The sequence below is a fragment of the Achroia grisella genome, unplaced genomic scaffold (genome assembly GCF_030625045.1).
Source record: "Achroia grisella isolate CSIRO2021 unplaced genomic scaffold, CSIRO_AGI_Agris_v1 utg445, whole genome shotgun sequence".
In the NCBI taxonomy this organism is placed as follows: Eukaryota; Metazoa; Arthropoda; class Insecta; order Lepidoptera; family Pyralidae; genus Achroia; species Achroia grisella.
The window spans coordinates 246,684-266,827 of record NW_026712860.1 but is presented as its reverse complement, the minus strand read 5'-3'; the positions used below and the strand labels follow the sequence as shown (position 1 = coordinate 266,827).

Sequence of the window (20,144 nt, the reverse complement as noted above, 5' to 3'; positions counted from 1 at the left end):
TCTGTTTCACCTATTCTTGTCATGAAATTTGCTTTGCTCTGTTTTGGATTTTAAGAGTGAGAGATTCTAGTGTAATTACTAGGTACGGAGGCATGATACCTCAATTCTCACAGATAGGAATGCATTAGAAGAACCGGAACAGGTATTACGTCCCAAATGCTGTTCATATTTATAGGTTATTTATTTAGTTTTATTATGTTTCTGTCCCAGTTATATGAAACATGTGTAAATAATTACCAAAATATAGAGGCCCTTTCTAAAACGCACCTATTCTATATAATGACATTAAGATCTTTTGCCAATTGTTGTGATTATTATTCAAGTAAAACTTAGTAACATTGTACCTATTATATTAAAGGTGTAGATTTCCAATTTGACTTTTATACGTGTATGATACCTGATATTTTCCCACATATCTTGAATAGCTTTTGATCATTCCTGTATTGAAGGAAAGGGTCTACACTCAAGAAGAATTCGTATCAATTTTCTCAAGAGTGAATTCGGTAGTTTTTGCATAGAATCTTAAAATACAATAAATGATGCTGTGTTATGATTAGGTTAGGTTAAGATATGGATATTATTCTTAAAACTGCATAGCTTATATTGAATATTCAATTATCGCCAGGAAACGTGTTTTTCTGAGATTTATTTCTTAATGTAGTAAAGGTTTTATTATATTAACAAATAAATCTCAGACTAAGGGTTATTATTAATTTTATTTTATTACAAATTACAATTGTGCACATAATTATGCCAATTGTCTCAGTACTATTTCGCTGTAAATTTAATCACAACTTCAAAAAATAACAGATATGTAGGTACTATATTATTTGTGCAAACTCAATGTTTGTTATTATCAAGAATACTACATATAAAATTTTATAATAAGTTGTTTTTAATAACAGTAGCAAGTAGTAATATCTTCTTTTATAAGAATGATCTTGCAGTGAAAATTTATGGGTTTACATGATATGACACATATATAATATAGGTGTTTTTCTCCTATTATTATGTTATATTTAAAGTAAAATATATTTTGTATTTTCAGACGATCTAAGCTACCATTCGTTGCCGACGCTGTGGGCAATGCTCTTCCTCCACCTTCAAGTGTACCAGCAACAGTAGGAAGTCCGGTAAATCTTTTGACGCCTGATCGATACGAGTTCTATACTTTCGATGAATCTGGTGAGCTCGTCAAGAGACTAATGACTTTAGAAGAAATACAGGCGATAGTTGCTGCAGGTGAAGATGCCGATGGCTTGGTCACATTTGCTAATGACAATCAACCAACTGTAGCTTTTAACTTTAGTCAACCTGCATATACGAAAGTACACAATGTAGTTACTAACGTACAAAACGTATTAAAAGCTCAAATGGAAGCACATAAAAATAAACCTCAAATACAACCTACTTTGGACACACCTGATGTTTCAGATTCATGGAGTCTCATTTTACCATCAATATTTGGCAATACTGGTAGTGTCGACATAGTTCCAGATAAAATTCAACATGCAGGTACTTTTACAACACCGGACACAGAAACTATAGAATTCAGTCATCATAATATAGACTCATATGATAATTCTATTGGTAAGGAAGGCAGTAATAATTTAATCAGTTCAACAATTACAGCAGACGAAGAACCTAAGGTTGTATCTGTGACCGAAAAATTACTTCCGGTGATTAATGAAGTTAAAGCAGTGCCGACTACAATCATAAGTACTACGAGTACACCAACAACGACTAGTAAGCCAACAACTACCAGTAAGCCAATAACTACCAGTAAGCCAACAACTACCAGTAAGCCAACAACTACCAGTAAGCCAATTACTACCAGTAAGCCCATTACTACCAGCAAGCCCATTACTACCAGTAAGCCCATTACTACCATAAAAACATTAGCTACAACAGTTACTCCTAAACCAGTTATCACTACGGTGAGAACATCAAAACCGATCATCAAATCTACTACAACTAGTAATCCGATATTTACAACTACAAATACAACGAAAGCTATTATTTCTGCAGAAAATTCTAATAGTACATCCATTATTCCAAGCACTACAACAACTACAACAACAACAACTACTACTACTATAAAGCCACGTATTACCATATCAACAACTGATAAACCACGCATAACTACAACTAGTCTAAAGTCAAGTACTACTTCTGAAACAATAGTAAAAATAACTCCTAAAATTACAACACTAAGACCTACGACGCAACCTCAAAAACAGTCTGACCATAAACTCAATAAGATTCAAATTCAACTAAATTCCAACAATACTTCTGAAATAAATAATAATAATACGCATTACGAAAAATTAAGTACAGTCGTTCCGATGTCAACAACAACGTACGCAGTAACAAAAACTACTGGAAAACCAATGCAAATCACGAAATCTGATATTACATATGCTAGTACTACTAAAAGAGCAGTGCCAATGCCTACAAGATTACCACTTACTACTACAGTAAAAAATAAAATTTTTACAACTTCCAAACCATCATCAACCCATTTCACTTCTATTACTTCAACAATGAAACCAATAGAGGAAGATAATGAAAAAATAAATACAACTACAGTAACCACTCAGTCTGTATCTCCTTCGACTACTGTATCTTCAACTGAATTTCTATATACAGATAAAATAAGTGATTTAAATGTTCATCAAACCGACGTCGATATTTCTGATAAAAATATACCGAATTTACCTTTATTTGATGTAGCTCAAAGCATTAGTCAAATTGCGTCGGATCTGGGTGGAAACTACAGACCACTACCAACGTCTAGTTATTTATTAGATACAACAAAAATTAATGGTATTAATTTAGAAAGTAAGGAAAGCTTAGAAATGGACATTCCTATCGACACCCAAATTGATTCTGAAACAAAATCCTCAAATAACACAGAAAGCAATAATTATATAAAAATTTCTACCCTAGATCCTCATCATCAGAACAATGTAAATAATAAATCTGAAGATTTTTCATCGAAAAATATTAGTACCACTACAATTGAAACAACAGAAAAAATAGAATCTACTACGGCATTATCTGAAAAAACAACAATTGACCCAATCCTGTCGGAGTCTATGGGTGACTTGTTATCACAAATAGTTAATCAACCACAAACAATTTTGACTACTGAAAAACATGCAAACGATATAAAATCAGAAACGACGGAAAAAAACTTAGAAACTACATCTCATGATTCTTTAGATAATATAAAAACTACAGTCTTTCCTAGTGTTGATGAAAAACAAGAACTTACAACCGTATCCCAAGAAGTAAATTCTGATTTACCAAATATTGAAAATAGAATTGCAGTAAATGACAATATTAGTGGCATATCAAATAATGCAATACTCGTTAACAAAACTGACATTCAAAAGGAAATCAAAGAAAGTAACAAAAAATATATTGAAATTTCAGCTTCGGATAGTAACAAAAATGCAACGATAGTAAACCTATCCCACGTTATAAATGAAAGTAATACAAACAAAAAACCAGACGATAAAGAAACTAATAATTTCCTTAATAGTGTAAAGAACCCTACTGTGACATTAGTAGATGCTATTAAATCTGAAACGACGACTGAAATATTATCTAAAACAGAACCAACGACGACTGAATATAGTACATCATCAATTACAGAAAGCACTACAATATTGGCTCTGCCTATTAAAAATAAATATGAATCAAGTAATAATAAGTTAACTAATAATTATAAAGATAAACTGCATGAATTATTACCCAAAATAGAAGAATTTAAAAAGAAAATTCAGAAAGTGAATATTGATGACAAAGAATTAGCTGCAGAACGCAATAATACGTGGAAACTGATATCAACTGTTACGCCTCCTAAAACTAATGAAATACCTAAAGATAAATTAAAAAATGAGGTCCACCATTCATCAAATGCTCATAAAGACATAATTTTAGATTTCTCAAAAGAAAATCAAGGTCTCGAAGTTACAACGAAGGATCTAGGAGAAGATATTTCCCAATTTACAGAATTATGTAATGAATTAGCATTTAGATATTGGAATGCAATAGTCGAGAACATCGATAAAAGAAGAAGTTTTATATTGTCCCCTTACTCCATAACTTCAATGTTAGCTATGATGTTTATGGGGGCAAGAGGTGCAACATCCGGTGAAATGAATGAAATTCTGAAGTTGGATGAGATGGTGACATTTAATCCACATTTTACTTTAAAAAACATTTCCGATTCCATAGAAACTTCCCCAGTGGCTGGTGTTATTGTTTCAGCATTTGTAAGAGAACTTTATAGTGATAGAAACAAAGGAAAAATTTTGACGTTTTATAAAGAAAGAGCTCAACACTTTTATAATGGCCATGTCGAAGAAATAAACTTTAAATTAATTGGCGATATTATAAGAAGAAGAACGAATTTACTAGTGAAAAGATATACGTGGGGAAAAATTCCTGAGTATATGAAATCTAATTCCATTAATATGCAACCACCGTTAGCTGCTTTTTCTGCTAATATTTTCCAGGTTAGTTTATGTTTGTTATATTTTACTATATACTCTGAAATTAAATGGAGTTATTAATTCTTAAATTATCTCATTTCAGACGGACTGCTCAGGATCTTCTGTCGAGGGAAGAGATGGTGAAATGTATTTTGTAGTATCTCCGAATGTGCGACAAAGGCGACTTGTTCCAGTGCCAGCAGTAGTTTATAAAAATGGATTTTTAGCGGGATACGATCCAGTACTAGATGCTACTGCCGCTGCTCTAGGAAATACTAACTCCGTGATTAGTACACTGTTCGTGATGCCAGGACAACAAGGTAACGTTGTCCATTCAGAAGATCTGGAAGGTTTAGAACAGCGTTTGCTGGATGCCAATCCATCGACACCGGCATGGAACAGGTTATTACGTACTTTGCTTCCAAGAATAGGTTTAGAACTTCAAATTCCAAGATTTTCCCATAAATCTATCTTCAACGTGTCATCGACATTACGAAAAATGGGATTGAAAGACTTATTTGATGCAGAACAAGCAGATTTAGGTGGTTTGAATGGCCCGTCAAAAGATCTTTATTTATCCGATATGATTCAGACTACAACATTTGTGACTTGTGGAGAAGGTGTTATAGGGGACCAACATCATGTGGAAGAGTATCCTGAATCATTAGGAGTAACAGCAAAACGTCGCTCTTCTAGATGGGCAAATGATTGGGATGAGCCAAGAGATTATCAGCGAGCTTTTCATGACCCACACGATGTCGGAGAGGCCATGCATTTACCGCTACACCTCCGTCCGCGACAGGCACGTCTTCCTGCAAGAGACGCTCAGCCAGCTCGATTAAAATTCGACAGGCCTTTCCTTTACTTCGTAAGGCACAATCCATCTGGCATGATATTATATGTCGGCAGATACAATCCACGGCTTCTGCCGTGAAGACATTAAAAAGACTGTTAGTTTAGTGTAATTAATTAATTCCTACAAGGAAAGTGATAAGGGAATATACTGGCGCGTGTGATATATGGAGATGTTTATCGACGAGCATTTACGTGACAGTATTACTTATAAGTGTATCAATACAGTTGGACAGGTCTTAGTCTGTATGGTACTTGTATTCGTATCCCAATTCATATCAAAATGTGTGTACAAAAGGGTGGTAATGATAAATATTATAATTAGTTAATTTTAGTATAATAATATTAGGATGCAGATATGTGCATAGTATGTCTGAAAGAATATTTCATCTCATTGTCATTAATTTCTATTTAGAATAAATGCGATGTTTCGTGTACATAATTTTATTTTTGATGTCATTTCCTTAGAAAATAAGTACGACATTCGTCATAAAATTGTTTTTGCTCAGAACATTCTTTACTATTTATTGGAACGGGACAATCCTGTAAGGAGAGAAAAATAAATTGTTAGTAATATAAGTGGAATATACATATTTCATTATCTTAAAATAAAATAAAAACTGCGTATCACAACGATTTATATGTTTCAGATAAAATAGTAAAACTTCCGAACATTACTGAAATTATATGAATCATATCGACCGATATTGTTTATACATAGATAAAAGATGGAGAAACTGTTCCAGTTTCAGAAGTGGGTACTAACCATATTAATGCTGTCTCTTATGCAGAAATGAAAATTGTAGAATTCACAGATCTTTAGAGGCATAAAGAATTTGTAAGTTTGTTTACAATGTACTTTGGCATTTAACAATACAGTAGTAAATGCAGGGTTTAAGTCGACCCATTTATCAAGATGGTTATAATATTTCTCGTCATCTAGAAAGTCTTCATCAGTAACTATACCGTATTTTGACAAAATACATCGCCAGTGTTCGCACTGCAAAAAGTAAATAGAACTATAATACTACATATTATTAATAATTGTATACATCTGTTTCTTCGAATGAAAACATGATAATAAATATGAATTTAAGAAAAATATTATTTAATTTTGGTACTTCTGCTTTTTCTGAGATAAAATATAACCTGCGGTCGTTGTTGTAATACAATAAAACTTCATGACAATTTTCATTAATTCTGCTGGTTAATCGTGTAAAGGTTAGATAGATTTCGCGTTTAGGATATTAATATTAATGAAATAGGTTTATACTTACACCTGTGATGGCGTGTCTTCTAAGACCAGTGACATTATTTTGTCCATCTCTAAATGTCAAAGCAAAAATGGCTCCGCAGGTTTTGGCTACGTCTCGCGCAAAAAATGGTGGAAATATACAGCATTGACGTGTCTGTATGAAAATTACAATATAAATAATATAAGTTAACCTATACAGAATTAACTGACATGAAATTCTAAGTTTTACCAATAACTCTGGGGCAGCGTGACAACTATCCGGCTTCCCAGGATCTTCTACTTCAATCTGACATATGACCTAGAATAAAGTTTTTGTAGTTAAGTTACAAGTAGTACTTAAATCACAATAAATCCGACAAATATGAAAAGGATGGTTCATTTATAACTAATGAGGTAGGTATTTAATTTGATATACAAGCACAGACACAAAGAGGAAAAACTAGATACTTAACAATATAGAACTGTATTTCAGAGTGTTGACACTTGTTGATGATATGTATGATTGCAAACAATGTTAATACTACATTTGCTGCCCAATATACTACCAAATAATGAATTGACACAAACGAATTATACTTACGTATATTAACACATTAAACATTATTATACATTTAATATTTGTGTGATACGCCATTTTTTAAAGATATAATTCAATATTAGTATTTATTAAACTCTATGTAATGTCCCAATCGGAGTACAAATCGAAACTGATTGCATCGATCAATACAATCGATATTTTTTTTAAACTTAGACCGTGTTTTAAAAACATTGAAGTTATATAAAAAGCATAGTATCAGTTTACGTAATTGTAATGCAATTCATTATACAAACTATAAACTACTTATTATAGTAATGGTACGAACAGTACTATTGTTATATTCTATGGTAATACAAAGATAAACTGACATAAACTGGTAATGAACTTGAAATAATGGCTATTATTGAAGATTTAAACATTAATAGAAATTTTATCGAATATTCATAATTTAACGAATTATGATGAAAAACAAAAACGTTTTGCGTATCTAGACGACAGTGTTTTGAGTTAGCCAAAACACTACCTCTAGATACGCAAAACGTTTTTTTACAGAACTTTATCTCAATTTCTCTGTCATATGCACAGGTCTTATTGTTTACACATAAGTTTACATTCTTATATATAAAAATAAAATTCTCATGTCACAATATAACTAACATGAGACTTTTGTTTTTACCATACTCCTGTGAAACGGCTTGATTGATTTTTATGAAATTTGCATATTCTGTAGGCCTGAGAATCGGTTACTAACTATTTTTAATACCCCTAAGTGATAAGGATTGTCCACATCTAACATTTATTTTTATTCTTTTATAATGTGACATTAAAATACATACAACTCTAAAATTTTCACCCTATTCTATCACCAGCCACTATTTTTTAATAGCGACTTTAATTTATTTAGTAAAACCACGTTTTCGGGGTCCGTATCTCTCTCTCTATCGAAAAATTATAATATACTTTACTTCGGTAGTTAACAAATTTTACTTTAATGAAAGATAACATATCAATTGCAGTACCCAAAAAATATTACCATCATAATCACATTAAAATATCTGAATAGGTATATTTCTAGTTCCAATCATCGACACTTCAACGCAATAATTAGAGGTTAATGGATAATCAACGTAGATAGACGCTTAATTAAAATGCCCAATCAAGGACAAAATAAACAGGAAAGGACGGTAGATTAATGAAACATATTGATGCAAATACTTAATTAGTTTTTTTTATTTACACAATAGAAATGTTTTAAAATACTTAATTTTTGTGTAAAATAAATACCATAGGGCCTGTAATTGTCAAAAACAAGTTTTAATGATCGGCGGTAAAAATAAGGGTTGCCCTGCCCAGCTTTATACATAGTTTATAGTAACATACTATATATAGAATTTTTCAGATTCTAATTAAAGTTTATATTATTAGTTATTATTATTAAAAATTATAGGTATTATTTTATACATCTGGTGGTGATACGGCTGAATTTTTAAAATGATTTTGGAAGTAAGGCATACACTCGTCCATATGATTTTTAAGTTTCTGGCATCCATCGGAATCATCCCAAATTGGACATTTCTGAAATTGAAATTTGTAAGTTAATATTTTTTATATTACTTAAGGTTTAACAAATTTACGTTAATATACATAAAATACATTAAATTAAATTGTTTACAAGGGCAGACTTGTAAACTGTATGTAAACTGACAATAAAACTCCGATAAAATAAATTCAATTCTGTTCAATGTACAAAACTAATGATTTTATCATTAATTTATTATTTGATTCGGAAGCTACCTTCGACTATTTAATTATATTTCTTCTTGTAAATTGCTTTACATATTATATGAAAATTAGTACCTGTATAATGTATTCAATTTCAAGATTATCAACATAAATATTATCTCTAAGAATAAAAAGTAGTTTCCGTTAATAGAAATTCTACTCATTGAGGTGAAGAGATCTAGGATATTACTAAAGTAAATTGTGCAATTTTTGTTCATGTCGGTCGAATTATATCATGCTTTGAATGTAGTGTCAACAGAAAAAAAATGCCAAGAAGGTAGGCACTATTTTTTCAAATAAGATACTTCATGCTTGCTGCTGATGATGCACTAAACTAGCAAATATTGTTGTATCGTGGTAAAGATTAATAAAAAAACTTACAGAAAACAAAGTAGAACTGATGCAGAAAACTAATTTGTTAGCCTCGCAAATTTGCGGCGGTCCCGGTAATGGTTTTCCGACACATATCTCTTTAGCTGAAGCGATAGCAGACTGGAATTCTGTATTACTGTCCGTCCAACTGTCGAGGAATGCTTCTAACTTCTGGTAGTCGATAGTAGTCTCATTTTCGAGAAGGTCATACTTTTTAAGCATGCACAGTTGTTTTGAGCACTATAATATATAAGAATTATGTATTAGCTACTGTTATACCATTACAATTGTATTAGAATGTAGGTAGATATATTTTAGCCCTTTAGGAAAATAAACTATATATGCAAAAATATCATAAAATCAGTGCAGAATATAAATATTGAAAGATCTAGTGAAACTGTGAGTTCCTTTTTTGCAGTTTTTATATATATGAAGTAAATCAATTTAAAACGTACATTAGGTGGACCTGATGGCCTTTCTGGGGGCCCCTCTTCATTTAACTTCTTGAATCCACATTCTTGGAAATCCTCGTCCGTGAAAAAAGGAGGTATTTTGCAACATTCGTGAGGGTTGTACTGCAAAAAATAAGCTTTTAAATGTTATGTGCATAGATGATATTGTTTGTCTTCAGGAAATTAGTACAAAAGTCCGCAGATGAAGTGGTTTGTCCTTGAAATAAGCATTTGCAATAGAGAAGAGAGAAAGAAGAAGAGGAATCCTCATTCCTATCAATCATTGTTATGTGGACAAAGTCAAACGTAGTATGTATATACTGGTCATATTGACGTCCTCGGTGGTCTAGCGGTTTAGTACACAGCTTTATTTCCAATGGTCGTGGGTTCGATACGTCGTACGTTACAAACATTTGTATTCATGGGTATGATGATTTCTATCGGTCTTGCTGTTTTCTAAGTAATAAAAAAACGTATATAAGTATTTATATCAGTAGTCTAATACCCACAAGACAAGGTTTTCTTTTTATATGCTACGATAGTGGTTAACAAACATATGATGGTAAATGATTACGGTAGCCTATGGATGCCTGAGTCATTAGGGACGTCACGTGCGTGTTGCCGACTTTTAAGAAAACTTAATATACCCATTTTGATAAATCTCAAGTTGGGGTCTCTTGAAGAAAGCTCGGCAGGTAGTTCATTCCCCAATTTAAGTGTACGTACTGGATGGCGTTGTGTGAATTGTCTAGAGATATTATTAAATAGTGTATAAATAACTTACTACGTCTTGAGGAGGTCGTCTGCACTGCTCAGGTAGATTGGGTGGGAATGGTGGTGGACCTCGTTGTCCACCCTGGAAGAACTCTTGTGGAGGACCTTGTGATGCTATTACCTGCACAGAATGAAAGTATTTTTTTAATAATACTTTTATTACTTAATAATTATACAAAACCAAATTGGTCAATCTTAATAGAATATTACAAAAATATACCTCATAATTATCTTTTTTTCTAATAAGTAATAATTGTATATTATAGATGAATAACACAGCAATGCCTAGTTCTGAAACTGAATGGTTTTATTAAAAGTATTATATTAACACAAACACAAAAGAGCACAGTCGCATTTAAGGACTCTTGGAGATGTCAGTATATTATTAAAACGTTTAATATTTTAATACTTAAGTGAAGAACTATATTTTTAAATTATAAAATCGTATTAATTCGCTCTATTATTTATTTTTGTTATACTTTGTACTCACACAAATCTTAAAAAGTTAACAATATTTTAGCACTGTAAAACATTTTATATATTTTATACTATTTTTTGATCATATAGCTCAAACTATATAGTGATTACAGGTATATAAATTTTTGTTGAACATATATTGTTCTACAGCTGGCAATAGATTAAACATATATTATTTTAATTAAAAGTTTGCTATACTTACATGAATGACTATGGTTAGAATAAAGGCTATACCGAATCCCATGGTGGTACTGTACGTGAGTACCTGAGCTGTTGGGGTGGAGTGATGGTGTGACGTATACTTCAGCAGTTATATACACGCGGACACTGTTCGTGGCCATTGTGCGGTACGGGAAATAACCAAGGTGTCGCGCCATAGAACAATAGAACGCATGTAGATGCGACACTCTATATCTAGGCATATAATTAAACTGACGGAGAATACTAGGTATTTTAGAGACACGCATACTCAGTTCTGCGGATAATACCGTGTGTGGAAGTTACGAAATAAAAATATTAGGTACTATTAAAGTAAATGCAGTTTTCTATCTATGACTGTTATTGAATTTTATTAATGTCTGTTTTAATAAAGAGTTATAGGTACTCGAAAATATGAACATATACAGTTAATCGCGATTAGAATATCAATCCGAAAATCAGGTAAAATACTCATGATACTGAACTACTATATTTTAGTAAACAAATGCGAAATCTGCAAGTAAATTCATTACAAATTGATCACTTCCCTGCGCAGTTTATAGATCACAGAAATTATTTTTCGTTTCACCTTCGCGTTTTTGAAACAAAATGGTTCAGTTTCAGAGCTTGTATTGAATTTTAGTTCATATTATACGTAGATATGGCATGGAAGTGTAAATTTGTTATTACTATATTATTATACAAGTTTGTATAAAGTAGCATAAATTACATGTTATTATAAATTTAACATTTTATTTTTTGGTAGATACAAACTTTAACATCAATTGGCAGCTCTGTAAATGTCTGCCCGTTAAGATTACTGAGACAAATTAATTAGATATTAAACAAGAGATTAAGGTTAAACTCGATAAGGTTAAATTAATTTATTGCAGCATCCCTATGGTCAACTTCCAGCGTTATGAACACACTAGTAAGTATTTAATACATTATCTTAATTTTTAACTTATGTTAACTTTACTGAAATTAATTTCTAATATTACGATTCAGAGTAGGTACTGCACGATAGATAAAAAGAATCTACTGAGCGCCCCTTTGTACAAAGTCGTCTGTATGGGTACCTCTGTCTATCTATTTCAACTGCTAAAGCTGCTGCTAAGCAGTTTACTTTGTATACTGTTTTTTGTTGAAAGGTGAGATAAGGCAGTGAATTTACAGGATAAGCATCATGACATCTTTGTTCACCGGATTAACACGTGATAACCTGACATCGTAGTGCTGTTTATGTACATAGGATACTGTAGTAAATAGGCAATAGTTATCACTTACCATCAGGCGGGGCGTCAGCTTTTTTGCTAGTTAAATTAATATGTTAATTACTATATATAAAAAATAATCTGTCAGATATATTACTTATTGATATTCGATTACAGAATAAACCTTTGGGTGAAATGTTTTGGTTTACACAAATAGTAAATAGATTTTAATGTAGAACTCGCTGACCACAATGCTAATTTTAGAAATACTATATACATATGTGTCAAAAGTCTATTAAAATAATCGATTAATAGAAAATAAATGCCATTATGATATATGTGAGGCAAAAAAACTCTTACTGTTTATGTTCATTACAATTTAGCACTGCCACGACGACAACTGACACCGACATACTGACATGCAAAATAGCAACACATATTTTAACTGTGAATGCAAATTTTTTTACATTACTCCAATACCAGTAAGTGTTTTGAAAAGGACTATAATTAAACCAGAGTGGGACGCTAGCTTCTATATCTACATATATTCAATTCAATGGTAGATATTATCTAATCAAACGAATTTCTAGAATGAAGTTCGATCAATATCATGTGAGTTTTCATTCTTCAGATATACAATTATATTAACCAGTCATTTTATCCTAAATCGCAATTCGCACGATCTTTAAAGATATAATCCATGAAGATATCGACATACTCTTTTTCTATTTATTTGTCGATCTCTGCATATTTCTTGGTTTCTCTTTACATTTTAGAGCCTGAAATATATTTTGTTTCTGGAATTTGGGTTGGAGGGCGGGGGGGGGGGGGGCGTGTTTATATATATATATATCTGATATCTGAATACATATATTATTGCAATACTCGTAAGTGTTTGGTAAATAACTATAATTAAACACAGTATTGATCGCTAACTATATATCCTAATATATAGTTAGCAATCTATATTACTAATGGTGGATATTGTACAGTCATTGGAGACTCTATCTCACATATTTCAGTTGCTAAGCTCCTTGCTTTGTAAGTAGCGTAATTAGAAGGCATAACATTTTAGTTGTCTTACCATCAGGCAGACCGCTTACTGCCATTTCAGTTACATAAAATGTTCATATTTATATAGCAAACACTGTAGGCAAATTCTGCATGTGAATCAGCTATACGGCTCTATGCGTTACCCATAGAAGTTATTTGTTAGTATTGTAACTCTGTTTTTGAACCAATATGTATGATTCTTTAATCACTTAACTTCTACATTAGCGCCATATTAATTTAGTCTAAATAAAAACTTTTTTTTATAAGTAAAACTTAAAATTACAACATTTAGCTTTAAATTACAGGGTAAGAGGTATGGCATCTTAGTTCTCAGATGTAGCAACGAATGAGTGTTATCACAGGTGTTACATGATCACGTGATATCTGTGGTACTGTTCATGTTTATAGGCGATGGTTACCATTTACCATCAGATATGCCGGCATGTTTACTATTTCAGTATGATATTATTAAACTAATTGAGTAGGTACCTAATGCCTGTACCAGATATAATCAGATTACGATGTAAGTGTGTAACATTATTTGCTAATGATTATAATTTTATTATCAATACATAATATAAAACAAAGTCGTGGTCGCTGTCTGTCCGTCCCAGTGTATGCTTAAATCTTAAAAAATACACAACGGTGTGAAGCGGTCTTTTTAAATAGATAGAGTGATTCTAGAGGAATGTTTCTATGTATAATACATTTACACCCGGGAGAAGCCCGGGTATATTATAGGTAGTAATATATATATATTAGTTTCAACAGCTACAATAATAAAAAACATATATCCCAAGATTGTTATCAATATGAACAGTATATATAATACAGTAAATTGCACGCCCTATTCTTATTGATTTCATTCATTCATGGTTCGTTGGTCTAGTGGTTTAGTAAACCGCTATACATCCGATACTCACCGGTTCGATCCCTCGCACTGTACAAAGTTTGTATTTACGAGTAGGATTGTTTGTATTGGTCTGGAGATTTACCATGTATATATATATATATATTATGTACGAATTTACAAATATATATCTAAGTATTTATATCAGTTGTCTAGTACCCACAACACAAGCTCTGCTTAGCTTGGTACTAAATGGCGCTGTGTAATTTGTTCTCTGAACATTATTATTATTATTCCATTCTTTTTTATTCATTTCTAATACTGAGAAGGATCTTACGTAATTTTATCAAAATAAATATAGTCAATTTCTATAATTTAAAATAAGACAATGTACAAGATTGTTATGTATAATGCGTTCTTTAAGATTAATACAGGATTTGTGGTTATTTAGGTACATTAACCTTGTCCGAATTGCATATAACTCGTATACTTGTTTTACGTTTCTACTGAAAACAGGGACGAAATTTACAATTCGATAAATACATAACTTGGTACATAGCTAATGCATTGATCACGTGCAATAAAGAGTACCTACATAAAATGTGTTAGTTGTATTGTTATGTTAAACATTGTTATATGATATTGTTAAAATATAAAATTGTAATTTGTAAATTACAGGTTAACAGGACAGAATGGCAACTCATGAGTATACCACTCAAAGTGATGTTTGTAGTTCTGTTTTTGTATGTAGGTAACAGTTACCGCTTACCACCAGGTAGGTCAGTTTTTTTTCATTGCAATGACATATTTTTTGTGTTTGTTATTATTAGTAAAATCTTTATTAATCTTTAATTTGAAGTATTTGAGAGTTTCAGAAATCAGCTCAGTTGTATGTCTTGCAATTGCAAGTGTGAAAGCCTGAGGTATATTTTCAATAAATATAATTGTTAAAGGAAGACCTAAAAATAAATAAATATATGTATATATAAAAGATATGGTTAGAAACGGAGCAACTATTAAGATGACTGCGAAGATAGAAAAAAATTACTCCGGGTATAAATAACACGAAATAAGAGTAACTAAATCTAACAACTTCAATCGATATTTGGCAATGTCCTCTAAATTAATTAAATCGATTTGCCGTTAAAAATATCCAAATAATTAGTTACAATCTTCTAGTGAGTCGGATGTCCTCAAGGGGACGTATCATCACGGTTGGTGAATCAGTGTCAAGTAGGAACGGGACCTTGTACAGCGTGGACAATTACGCAGGTACAATGAACCGACGATAATGCAGCTGTTGTTATTTATATGAATATTCTAAGAGCAATGAAGATAACTTGCTTTACCGCACCGTCTAGGATATACCTATATATGTATATAAGACGCCCAGCTTTTAATTAAAAGTCTTGTTAGTTAGTGTTAAATAGTGAAGCCTTCAATTTTATTACTAGGAGCCATAAAATTATAAAATTATACCGTTATCATAAATATAAATTACAATAATCTTTAGAAGTCCGTATTGTTTCAATTTCATTGAAAGATGTTTTCTTTCCTTATTAATATTATATTAGTTTTTGCCTTGATTGTAAGTATTAAACGTCAATATTCTAGTTATTTTAAAATGGAAATATTTACGCACTATTTCTGTGGATTTCGAACAATATTAATGTATTTATTACCTTAAAATGGGTATGCAATAAACTTACATTGTTGCCATTTAAAATTTGTATAAAAATTATAAAATTTACATAATTATTTTACAAATGCAAAGCTGAAAATTGTTGTAGATAAATACACACAATAACAAGATAATTATACTAAAATTGCTGAAAATGTGAAATATACCAATAGCCCTTAGTTCTATTTATGAATTTGTTTTGAGTTTGCATTCCGTTTCTTTCCCGCATTTAGGAATCACAACAAGGCCACTTATATGGTATAAAAAAAAGGTCATGTATACCATCTACCTTCCTATTGTATTCATATTATCGTTGTAGTAATCGAAGAAATCCGTAAATCTATTGGCACCCAATCATCATTTCTATTGCTACATGCCTAACAATAAACCTAATGAATAATAATGAACAATGAATTTTTTTTATCGAAACTTAAATGAAAATGAAGATATGATAGATAAAAATAAAGATGCTTCCTTATTTTTTATTAATTTCTTGTGTTAATTTTTTTTATTAAATAGATAATATGATTAATAAATTTCTAACATTTCCATGCTGCGTTGGGACATTTCTGTAAAAATAAAAATATTTGGTATTAACTATAATAATTCAATTATTAATTCATAAAAAATATTCTGATTAATTTTTATTTATTTATGATAAATAAAGAATTATCACAATATTTCAATTGTATTATATATTTTTTTATTTATTCTCTAAACATACATACCTACATATATTTATTATTGGATTTTCAGTGTAAAACTGAATTGACTAATGAAAATTTAGTAGCTGCTGAGTCTTACGTGCAACTGTGATGAAATCGAGAGTAAATTATATTTACTGTTGTATATCCACTATATGTCTCCATTAATAACTATTTATTTATTAAAATATAATCACCTTCAGCATAGCAATTCCTGTACATGTAAACACGTCATACGCCTTGCAAGGTTCGGTAAGATATTGTCTAACATCTTTATCGACACAATCCTCTATAGCCTTGTTGATGGCACTCGACCAGTCCTTGTGCTTGTCGGCAAATTGCAACAAGTGATTTCTGTAGGCTTCCTTGTTCAATGTGTTCTGGTTGGTCAAAAATCCAGACTTGTCGAATACACATTGTACGTCACGACACTAAAAGCATAAAACTTGTATTTTTTATGAAATTAGAATGACAAACGAGATGCTGCCCACATTAGATATACATACTGTTTCAGAGCAGCTTCCTCCCACGTACACTTAGATTGTGGGATGAACTGACTGCCTAGGTTTTCTTGAGAGTTTACAGCATGGGAGTTTTCAAGAAGGGTATATTAAAGTTTCTGATGGGTATGCAATGCGCACGTGACAGCTTGGTGTTTCAGGCTATGTTTTCTATAAGATATGCAGACTGTTTACCATCAGACGGGCGGTATGCTTGTTTTAGCCACCATCGTAATATATAAAAAATATAAGTAAAGAAAGAATAATAATGAAAGTAGACTGTAAAAGTGCATTGGTCTAGAGTATCTTAGTCTCACTAATTGAATTAAGTAAGCCGCTTGGCGGTTATAATAGGTGAAGACTGAAATACTGTGTTTTCAACCATAGTATAATAAGATACATAATACACGTGATTCAAATAATATAATATGCAATGTAATTAGTTTATATCAATCTATGTATAAAAAAGAGTTATGAGTGACTAATCATACAAGACCCAAATAAAAAAGTATATAAATCTTCATTTGAATTCTGAATTACAAAAGGTGTGGTACGGTAAACCAAAAAACTAATACAACCTTAAAATTTTTATTGTTTTGATAAATATACTCACAGGACCTGGTAACTTTGGATTGGAACATTCAGACAATGGCTTTGGAGAGCCCAACTCTGGTATATTACAGCATGCAGATATGGGTTTCTGGAAGATACAGTCTTGTTGAAAGAAAAACAGAAAAAGTATAATACAACAAACATTGGTACTAGTGTCATATTACAGAAACTATAAAAATAATAACAATTAACTAAGACTACAGTATAAGTCTGTTTACATTATAAGGTATCTCCCCTTAACTTCACATTATACGTCTTTCGATGTCTCCTATTAACTTCTATCAACAAGAAATATAGATAGTACACTGTCAAATTACACACAAAGCCACAGTAGCTTTGTCCATTGAAAATTTTGACCATGTATCAGATAAGAATTATTGCTATCTCTGTATAAAGAAATTTATTTTGACCGACTAACTAACAACCAACAGCTATTGGGCTAGAAACAAAATTTTATTTCAAAAACGAAACAGTTGACAAGTATCAAAGTTTAAAATGCGTAATTGATTTAAATGTTCAATGAGAATAAATGTTTTCTTAATTGTATATTTCTGTTTAAAGTCAATAAACACTATAAAAATAGTATGTTATATGTATTTCTATGTTATAGTGATCAAACTGTCATCAGTAAGTCAAGGTATCTTTCACTATCATGCAATTCATAAATAAACTTTAATGTTTATTTTTGATTGTATTAATCAACTTACCAGAGTCGCTCCTTTCCTTCCAAGTACTTCAATCATATCAGCATTAATGGCCTGAAATGAAGTATAAAGAAAAATAAATTGCTAAATATATCGATTCAATAATAGTTAATGTTTTTGGAAGTTAGAAGAAAAGAGATCTTGGCGTAAGAGGTCCACCAAAATTTATAATAAAACATATTGTCGATCGGTATCATTTAGTTAATAATATTTATTACATTTATTTTGTATAGTAATCTAGCTAAAACTGGGTATATATATATATATACCATATATGGTATTATGGTCATTATTCCAAAACTTTTATATTATAATTATGATTATTTTCCATCTTTTATAAATTCATTACCACAGGGATCATTTTTTCAAGTGAAGGAGCATTCTATTTGTGATTTTCAGTGGTTATTGATAGAGTTTCATAACTGAAAACTATGTATCATAATGTATTTTTTATGATTTTACAACATTATATTATATTTTCCATAATTCAGAAAATAAGAGGAGTGAACTGCTCAGTAACATAACTAAAATAGATTTACTGATTGTTTGACCTAATGCATACCCTGTTTATAAAAATAAATAGACAGACTATAGTAAAACAGAAAATTCACTATATAACATAATTCAATACTGAAGAGACATAAAGGAATTACGTGATTATAACGTTTACTGTGAATCATGTTTTATACCTCTGTGAATATCATCGTTTCTTCAGTAAATTAGTACACATGTTTTCTGTATTAAGTAATTAAATAAAAAAATAAATGTCACGCTACAGTTTCGTGTGACTCCATGAATCACACCGTAATATATAAGGATTTCTATTCTCAAGTTTTTAATTTTATGGAAATATACAATTATAATTTTAATGAATAATATCTTTGTTGTACTATAATTACGTTGCCAAAATATTAGAATTTATAACATAAACTTCAGTGAACAAATAAACAACAATTTCTCTGAGCAAAATTAGTACGAATTTTTTTATACCATAGGGGACAAATGAATAAACAAAACAAATAAATTTAAACTTATTAAACGGACGCAAATGAAGAGTTTATTTGTATTAAAATGTCATTAAGAATTTACTAACAACTGCATAATAACGTTAAGAGTACTTGTAACGCAACCTAATATATATTATTTTGTAATAAAAAGTATTATATTATAATATTTTTTTGTAATTCAACATTTATATTTTACTTTAATTAAAAAATTAAATTAAAAATTATGTCACACTGACAACTTTTTATACTTAATCAAAAATATTTAATATAATTTTTACTTACTGATATTATTAAAATAAATGCCAATTGTAACTTATACATTTTTGATCACTAGTAACTACACCACTGCTCTCACTGCAGTAATTATAACATGTAAACAAACATTGTTGCAGTAAGAAATATTATATATATTATTAGAATTCTCTTGATAAATAAGACATTATCAACAATAATGTCAAAAGTTCACGTATCTTCAAGTTGCCATACATTACGATTAAATCGGGAATTCCTGGTTTCAGTCTACGTTGGTTTGAGTCCCTACGAAGAGACTGGCGGGATAGCAGTTGTCGCGATTTCCAGTATATAATTTTTTTTATTCATTTTTCAGCCATGTTCAC

At 30.8% G+C, this 20,144-nt stretch overlaps 4 protein-coding genes across 4 annotated transcripts in view; 1 reads left to right on the top strand and 3 right to left on the bottom strand.

The window, feature by feature from the left end:
• LOC131844984 (uncharacterized) overlaps window positions 1-5,577 on the top strand; it is a 47,451-nt gene extending 41,874 nt beyond the window's left edge. The window contains exons 3-4 of the mRNA XM_059193991.1: window positions 1,049-4,526; window positions 4,606-5,577. Of these exons, the coding sequence (XP_059049974.1) occupies window positions 1,049-4,526; window positions 4,606-5,436 (4,309 nt within the window). The 3' untranslated portion in view covers window positions 5,437-5,577. The remainder of the gene's footprint in view (window positions 1-1,048; window positions 4,527-4,605) is intronic.
• On the bottom strand, window positions 5,563-7,347 carry LOC131844986 (uncharacterized). The gene is made up of 5 exons (XM_059193993.1): window positions 7,190-7,347; window positions 6,839-6,907; window positions 6,632-6,763; window positions 6,121-6,354; window positions 5,563-5,897 (listed from the first exon to the last, which is right to left on the bottom strand). Exons 1-5 carry the CDS (start codon window positions 7,241-7,243, stop codon window positions 5,811-5,813), a joined length of 576 nt encoding a protein of 191 aa, XP_059049976.1. The 5' UTR covers window positions 7,244-7,347; the 3' UTR covers window positions 5,563-5,810.
• A 1,255-nt stretch (window positions 7,348-8,602) lies between these two features.
• LOC131844994 (general odorant-binding protein 67) lies at window positions 8,603-11,345 on the bottom strand. The gene is made up of 5 exons (XM_059194003.1): window positions 11,262-11,345; window positions 10,538-10,648; window positions 9,757-9,876; window positions 9,311-9,541; window positions 8,603-8,722 (listed from the first exon to the last, which is right to left on the bottom strand). Exons 1-5 carry the CDS (start codon window positions 11,343-11,345, stop codon window positions 8,603-8,605), a joined length of 666 nt encoding a protein of 221 aa, XP_059049986.1.
• Window positions 11,346-16,871: 5,526 nt separating this feature from the next.
• Window positions 16,872-19,918, bottom strand: LOC131844962 (uncharacterized). Its single transcript, XM_059193958.1, has 4 exons — window positions 19,810-19,918; window positions 18,524-18,574; window positions 17,818-17,904; window positions 16,872-17,135 (listed from the first exon to the last, which is right to left on the bottom strand). The coding sequence occupies exons 1-4, from the start codon at window positions 19,846-19,848 to the stop codon at window positions 16,887-16,889; spliced, it is 426 nt and encodes a 141-aa protein (XP_059049941.1). The 5' UTR covers window positions 19,849-19,918; the 3' UTR covers window positions 16,872-16,886.
• Window positions 19,919-20,144: the final 226 nt, after the last annotated feature.